Source organism: Microtus ochrogaster, chromosome 15 (assembly GCF_000317375.1).
Source record: "Microtus ochrogaster isolate Prairie Vole_2 chromosome 15, MicOch1.0, whole genome shotgun sequence".
NCBI classification, from domain to species: Eukaryota; Metazoa; Chordata; class Mammalia; order Rodentia; family Cricetidae; genus Microtus; species Microtus ochrogaster.
Genome location: NC_022017.1, coordinates 10,064,082 through 10,072,161, shown reverse-complemented (window position 1 = coordinate 10,072,161; position 8,080 = coordinate 10,064,082). Strand labels below are relative to the sequence as shown.

General features: G+C 48.0%; 1 protein-coding gene across 1 annotated transcript; it reads right to left on the bottom strand.

Moving 5' to 3' along the window:
* Positions 1-52: 52 nt before the first annotated feature.
* On the bottom strand, positions 53-3,471 carry LOC101982964 (lymphocyte antigen 6K). Its single transcript, XM_005354038.2, has 4 exons — positions 3,389-3,471; positions 3,000-3,082; positions 2,055-2,156; positions 53-421 (listed from the first exon to the last, which is right to left on the bottom strand). Exons 2-4 carry the CDS (start codon positions 3,061-3,063, stop codon positions 114-116), a joined length of 474 nt encoding a protein of 157 aa, XP_005354095.1. The 5' UTR covers positions 3,064-3,082; positions 3,389-3,471; the 3' UTR covers positions 53-113.
* Positions 3,472-8,080: the final 4,609 nt, after the last annotated feature.

Sequence of the window (8,080 nt, the reverse complement as noted above, 5' to 3'; positions counted from 1 at the left end):
ACCACAGGACTCAAGTCAGGAGGTTAACAAAGGAAAACAAATTTAATCAGAAGGGTCCATCAGGATCCAGGGAATTCGTGGCCCACAAGGCATGCTCCAGGTCCATCTGAAGCTTACAGTAGGCTGAGGTCTGTGAGCCCAGGAGCAGCCAGGACCATGAAGCCAGGCAGGAACAGCTCAGTGTATCTGTATCTTGTCTCACTGGCTTTCCCGGGCTGCTCCTTGAACTGCGGGATTGGAGGCCCGTAGTCATTACACAAGTCCCATTTGCAGCACCTTGCATATAAGAAGGGCAAGGGCTTTTGGGCCACAAAGGGCTTCGGCTGCGGTGCTCCATCAGAAGAGATAATAGTTTCATCTGGGCGTACTGGACAGAATCTGCTGCACTGCTTTGAAGACATGTAGAAACGTCCATAGAATTCTAATAGGAAAGAAAGGAAAAGATATGATGAGCTCAAGGTCCTGATACCAGAGTCTGTAGGGGTTATCTGCATCCTTGAGACCCTGTCAGAGATCCTCACAAGGAGAGCATCAGTCAGAGGGTCGGAGCCACCGCTCGGGAGGAAGAAGTCCAGGCTGTTCAAGGGTGGACTGTGTGGAGCTCCATGTGCTATGGGATTTGTGCCTCTATTTGGAAACACAGGATCCTTGAACCTCAACTTTTTAAAAACACAGAATTGACTCAAGCGACTGAAACAGAGAAGCAGATCAGAAGGAGCTCTGGCCATCCTGACTGAGATCCAGCTGAGAGGCTAGTCTTTGAACGTCATCTAGAGATGTGGGAGTGTCATCTGTCTAACTGTTGCTTTCATTGGTTAATTAATAAAGAAACCACTTGGCCTTTGATAGGACAGCTGCTTAGATAGGTGGAGTAAACAGAACTGAATTCTGGGAGGAAGAAGGCAGTGAGCCAGATGCCATGCCTCTCTTCTCCAGGCACACGCTATAGCCCTCCTCTCCAAGGTGGACAATGGTTAAGATCCTTTCTGGTAAGCCACCACCTCGTGGTGCTACACTCATTAATAGAAATGGATTAATCAAGATGTGAGAGTTAACCAGTAAGAGGCTAGAGCTAATGGGCCAAGCAGTGTTTAAAAGAATACAGTTTCTATGTAATTACTTCGGGTAAAGCTAGCCGGGTGGCAGGACGCAGCCCGCTGCTCCTATATCTACAGAGTGGCGCCCAACGTACTTGATAACTGTTTTCCTATGTGTAATTTTACTATGTTAAACGAAAACCTTTCCTTTTTGGTTAAAAAAAAAAAAAGGGAAATGATGTGGGAGTGTCATCTGTCTAATCTTGCATTGCACAATAGAGTTTTCTTCATATTAAGGAATAAAGTTTCAATTAGCTGAATCCAGTCCTGCCTACTGCTCCCCCATCCTACAAACTTCCAAGAACACAGAGAGACACACAGGGATGTGTGTGTGGTAGTGGTGATGGGGACGGAATTTGAATGCTCATGCTCTGAAAACCCTTATGTAGGTAGAATGGGATGGGTTCCCTGGATCCACTTTGGGAAGGAAAGCCTTCTAGTATCCAGAATTTTCTGTAGTGAATCATGGGGTTGGGGGTAGGGGACTGGGTCAGTCTGAAAACACCAAAGCAATGGCTACTTCTCCAAGGGGATGAAGGTGTAACTGACCCTCATCAAACCTACCTAGATGCTGGTCTCAGTAAGGCATTTGACATCATTAGAGTTCCGTTTCTTTTAAAGAGAAATAGCTACAGACAAATCTCTGCTTTTCTTCCAGCTCTCTAGTGCCCATGGCTCACTCCGTTGTTCCTGCCTGGCTCATGCTTCCCCGCACTCAGGCCGGCACCTGCTGCTCGGGACTTTCTCTTCTCAGCATTTTGTGTGTTTGGTTTGTGTGTGTGTGTGTGTGTGTGTGTGTGTGTGTGTGCGCGCGCGCGCTTGTGTGTGTGTGTGTTATCGTTGTTACTGTTGTTTTTTGTTTTGTAAAGGTATTTTGATTGACAGCTTCTATTCCTAACAGCATTTGTATCCTGCCCACAGGGTTCCAGGACGAACCCAGAATGAAGCAACACTTACGGATGGCAGCCACCACACAGAACTGTTCTTCAGGTTCACATTGCTTTGGATTTGTGCAGTTAAAGCTGTTCTCTGCCTCACAGGAGTGACAGGTGATTCTGTCTGAAGTGAGGGATTGGAGAAGAGAAAATGGACATTGTTCCTCCTGCAGTACCAAACCCATCATCCTATCCCAAGTGGCGGCCAAGTCCAGTGAGCGCCCATTCTCCACATGCCACAGTCTGTGCATGCCACCTAAGTTCTCAGCCTCCCTGTGGAGGCTCCCCCACCTGTCCACTGGGTATTTCACTTGGTCCTTCACATCCGGGCACACCCACGTTCTCAAGCAGACACTCTTGAGTGTCCAGAACCAACATTCTCAACCAGACACTCTTGAGTATCCAGAAATACCAAAGGGCATCCATTTCCACAGCCACCCTTTCTCCTGTCCCACCCTCCTTGTTTCCAGGTCCCTTCCTAGGTGGGCAATATAAACTCTCCTGCATCAGGATTGGCTCAGGTCCAGCTAGGGGAAGACAATGGAGTCACCCTCTCCACTAATTCTCCATCCCCTGGCAGTGCTGAAGCTCCAAGGTTAGGGTGGCCTTGGTTCTCTAAACTACCTTCCAAGAGGGAGGAGTGCTGGGAGACAGACCAGGAGCCCCAGGAAATGAGTGCACAACTCTTGCCCCTAGGGGCAGTTCCTAATCAGAAGCATACCCTTGCTGGCCTTCACCAGCATACCCCAACCCCTCCATCCCCACGAGGCCCACTCCCGCCAGCCCTACCCCCTGACCCTCACCCCTTATCCCGCCACCCCACCACCACCACCACCACACTGTAGTCTTCATGACATTGGGTCTCTCATTCCTGGACTTCAGTGTGATCTATCACAGTGTGCTCCCTCTGGCGTCACTAAGCTTCATCATTTTGGTTCTTCTAGGGGCACAGGGATGCGGCACTTACATGCTCCTGCGGTCGGCACCCATGACAAGCCCATGGCTATGAGTAAGGCCAGTAGGACCACCATCTCCAGAGGGCGCCTGGTCCTGTAGAGGTGAGGAGTGAGTGGCTAGCTCTGGTCCCTGATGTCCTCGGTCTGCCTGTCCCAGAAGCCTCCAGTCTCCAGGTCCGGAATCTGCTCCCACCTCCGCACCCTCCGGACTCCTACTGCCCTCTCCCCATGTTCTGCCGCCCCACCCCCACCGCCCCATGCGCTCACACCTCAGAGAAACTTCCTCACACTGTTTGCCCCACAGAGTCTCTGCTCTGGACAACTTGCTGACCTGAGAGATGAGCCCTTAATTCGCCAACAGCCCCAACCACACTCCCTTCCTCAGCAGTCCGTACCTCACTCAGTGTATCCATGAGTCCTGGCTTCTGACTGGAGAAGTCTGAGAAGCAGCTGGTCTGGGGCCCGCTCTCCTCACACTGCCCCCTACAGGTGCAGCTGGTGCTCCTTCTGGAACATTCCAGCTCCTGCCCTTCCCGCCAGTGAGGTTCAACCAGAGGGGGTGACTCAGGGTCTGCGGGACACCCGGCAAATGGCGCCCTCTGCCTGACCCCACTGTAATCTTTCTTCATGCAGTAGGACCCTGCTCCCCTGGGAGCTGGGCTCCAGAGAGCCCCACCCTGACCTTCCTGTGCCACCTGGGGCAGATGTGGTGCCAGAGTCTGTGTTCAGATTCGTTCCATGAGTGAATACACGCGCATACACTGCAGGAGGACTGGGTTAAGGAACACAGCACCTTCCCCTGGCACAAGAAGCGCTACTGCGGATTTGTCCGCCAGATGACCCTTAGAGAATTCCAGCCAAACTCATTCCCGTTTCTCTTGCTCCCTTTTCACTTTGCTTTCTCCCCACAAGCTTGTGATAATATTTCTTTCTTTCTTTTTTTTCACAGCTTCATGTATCCTGTATCAGAAATTTAACACGGCGTGTCCTTTAAAATAACAGTAATGTTAGGGACAGAATTCTAAATGTTATATGCAGTACTGAAGTATCTCGAACTTCATTCTCAGTGTATGAAAAATATGCACAAGGATAGCATTGCTAGCAATGAGGTACCAAGTCAGAGGGTTAGTTGCATTTACAGCTGAGATCAGTTTTCTCCAGTTTTTGCATTGTTCAGTGGGTGACTTTGTTAGTCTGTTATCATAAACGACTACCTGAGTCAATGATCTCTTTTTTTTTTTTTTGCAAAGTGCATTCTTACCCATCCTTTGGATTCTCACTATCTCACAGTTTGAATAGAGCCTGGTGTAATTTTTATTCTCTATTTTGAATGAACTATGCTGAACAAAGTTTTTTTCTAGTGGATATTAGCAATATCTATTTTCAATCTATCTATATTTCTCTATATCCATCCATCCATCGGTGTGTGTATGTGGTTTATTTTCCTGTTGATATCTTTATGAAGAGATTATTTTGTTGTGGTTAATAATAGAAATTCACTTCTTTTACCATTGACTCCAATATTGTAAACCTCGATATGTGTTTATTTGAATGCATGTGTCCCAGAATTCTTGGACAACTCTAGCAAATGGTGGAAAATGAGGGTATGAACAAGAGAGAGTTATGTCTCACCGCTGTGGATGCTGACAAGTCCCAAGATCAAGGTGTCAAGAGTCTCTATGTCTGCTGAGTGCTTGTTGCTTTTAGCTGGATCTGCCTATGGTTGCATGGTAGAAGGGAGGAAGGGTTGAACTCACATCCAACAGCCCTTTATAAGGACCGCTAGCTCATCATGGCCTAACCATGCAGTTGGTGCAGGGTCAATGGTGCTGCAGTATGCAACTGCAGCCTTGGTTATGCTTTGGGAATTGTCCTGCCTTTCCCCAAGGTATTAAGGATCTCTGGGACAGCCTGCACATGCCCATGCCCCGCTGTAGTAGTTGTGTACATAGTGGACTACATTACAGTAACAACTTCATACGACATCCTTGTCCAGGGCCTAGAAGCGATCAAGGAAGTAGCTCCCACATGTGTGGTGTTCTGTGAGGGCTGTGTGGATGTGTTTGTGTTGCTGCCCCTCTGGGCTACAGCTCTTCATCTCCTCTTTTGGCGGCAGCGATCCTAAGAGCATGAGGACCTTCACTCTTCTACAATTGACCACTTGAGCCTAACCGTGACTTTTCCATGAGGCATGTTTGAGCGTGCCTGAATTGAATTTATGTATGTGCACCAAGTGCATGGCTGGAGCCCAAGAAGGCTAGAAAAGGATGTCAGATCCCATGTCACTGTGGTTACAAACTGCTGTGATCTGTCACATGGGAGCTGGGAACAGAAGCTGCATCCTCCTGAAGAGGAGCCAGTGTTCTTCCCTGCTAAGCCCTCTCTTCCGCGAAGCATGTATACTTTGCAGCACAATGTCTGCTTTCTGCTGAAACCCACATGACAGCAGGGCTCCCAGCAGCAGCTCTGAGGCTGCTCATCCTTGTGCTAGGAAGCTCTGCAACCCCTTAGAACCTAGTCATGGCTGTCACACAGGCTTGAGCGTGTTTGATTTATGGTGTATTGTCACAGATTCTGAGGCAGCCTGTGGCTTCTTGCTGGTGAGAAGTTCCATGCATGTACAGGCATGTATGCACATGTGTGTATACATACAACGCCAGAGGACAATCTTGAGTGTTCTTCCTTAGGGATCATCATCTTGTTTTTTTTATTTCTTGATACAGTCACGTTTTGCCCTATGGTTCATCTCTTGAGCTATTCCGGCTGGCTACTGAGCCCAAGGAATCCTCCTGCCCCTGCCTCTCCACTGCTGGAATTCCAAATGTTTGCTACCACACATGGTGTTTTTGTGTGGCTTCTGTGGATCGAACTGAGGTTCTTGTGCTTTCAGGGCAAGCAGTTTGTCAACACAGCCATTTCTAGCCCCATGAGAACCTTCTATACAAAACACCTACAGGATCCCTGGTACCATTCACATGGAGAAGTATCCCTGTCAGCTCTGCATCTACAGCGTTATAGAAGGTTCCTAGGATGATCTTGGCTCAATGTTTCCAACATTCTGTGTGGCTCTTTTTCTGGATCAAATCACAGAACAGTTTGGTGCCAGCAAAATGAAGAGCACATCTCCTCTAATATCACGCTGATCCCCAGGACAACATCCCTGGTGTTGGTTAATAAAGTAGGACTTTTCTCTTATTATATTATGACAGTATTTTCCCTCCAGGAGATTTTCCCTCCAAGCAAGCTTGGTCACTCAGATATTTAACTTCTTCTATCCCTAGTAATAATTCATCAACACCCAAACCATTGGAGATAGTCTCCCTGGACTTCAAGGCTTGCTCTGAAGGTGCCCTTTCCAGATATAGCTTAGTAATCTAAGCAAGACCTGGCATGTGCCTTAAATTCTCCCTGAAGCAGGCTCCAGGTACAGGTAACTACATGATGACTTGACTTGACCAAGAACTACATACTTGCTAGAAGTATTCTTTAGTCCAGGAAGGGCTTAGACAGCCTAGACTCTAGAACCTAGAGCATTCGGGCGGGGCCCAAAAACCAGGTCCAGTCCATTGTATTGTGAAACATTTCTGCGCCATATGAATACTCAGGCACACATCTAATTCTGATGGCCATGCACAGCAATAAATAACTCAGCCCACAGACAGCAAATACAAGGGCTGGTGGGGAGAGGAAGAGGGGCTCAGTAGGGAAAGACCCTGCAGTTGAGCATGAGTGCCTGAGTTCATATCCCTAGAAGTCACATAAAGCTGGATGTGGTAGTTCATATCTACAATCCCAGAATTCCATGGCTCAGCAGCAGACACTGCTTCAAACAAGGTGGAAGGTGAGGAGCTACTGCATCCTAGGATATTGCTTGAGAAACTCGGGCCTCAGATAGAATCGATTTCCACTCTGATGTGTATCCTCCCGGGAGTAACATGAGAGAGTGAGTCAGTTGTGCCCACATCTTATCTGTAGACTCTGGCTAAGCCAGCTCGAGTCTCTTCTGGTACTGGATCTGTGTGGCTGCACATGTACTATGGCTGCGTTCTGTCTCCAGGGAGGTAGTCAGAGTGGCACAGTGAAGGTTGGGACGCATGTGACCCACTGTGCCCTTCTAGCCAAACACACGTTTCTGTATTCTAACCACAGATGTCAAAGCCATACCTTCTCATAACCTGCCTCTTACCAACCTGTCTGTAATGAAGCAAGACAAGGCTCTGTGTGTGTGCGTATCTGTGTGTCTGTGCGTGTGTGTCTGCGTATCTGTGTATCTGCGTGTGTGTCTGTGTATCTGTGTATTGTGTGTGTATACATATTTGTGTGTGGGGGGGTGCGCTCATGTGTATGCTCATATCTCTAATTGCAGTCCTCTCTGTAGTCAATCTATTGCCTACCCCTCCCTTACCTTCAATATCCCCATTCGAAAGATTTTCAGGGATTATGAAAGTTTAGCCTCTGTTTAGTAGGTGTGCTGGATAGTTTTATGCCAACGTGATATAAGCTAGAGTTATCTGAAAGGAGAAAAATCTCTGTAAGATTCAGCTTTAGGAATTTTTTAATTAAATTCCTTAGGGGGTGCCTAGCCCATTGAGGGTGATGCCACCCTGGGCTGGTGATTCTGAGTTCTATGAAAAAGTAAACTGAGCATGGTATAAGGAGAAAAGCAGGAAGCAGCACCCTTCTATGTCTCTGCATTAGCTCCTGCCCTCAGGTTCCTGCCCTGCTTTATTTCCTGTTCTGATTTTCTTCAGTGATGAACTACAAGGTGGAAGTCAAAGAAATCCTTTCCTGCCATAGTTACTGTGGTCATGGTATTCCATCACAGCAATAGCAATCCTACCTAAACGCCATCAAAAACAAATGGTTTCTGGAGATGTGGCTCAGTGAATAGCACCTCTTGCAGCATAAGCATGAGGACCAGAGTTCTATCCCCAGCTTCCTTGTAAGAAGCCAGGCGAGGCTGGACAGTGGTGGTGCACGCCTTTAATCCCAGCACTCGGGCGGCAGAGGCAGGCAGATCTCTGGGAGTTTGAGGCCAGCCTGGTCTACAAGAGCTAGTTCTGGGATAGGCACCAAAAAAGCTACAGAGAAA

Coding starts and splice junctions, on each gene's coding strand:
- LOC101982964 (XM_005354038.2), bottom strand. CDS start 3,063: ATGGTGGTCCTACTGGCCTTACTCATAGCCATGGGCTTGTCATGGGTG. Junction 2,157..2,999: donor GGTGCCGACCGCAGGAGCAT/GTAAGTGCCGCA, acceptor CCCTCACTTCAG/ACAGAATCACCTGTCACTCC. Junction 422..2,054: donor CTGTGTGGTGGCTGCCATCC/GTAAGTGTTGCT, acceptor CTTTCCTATTAG/AATTCTATGGACGTTTCTAC.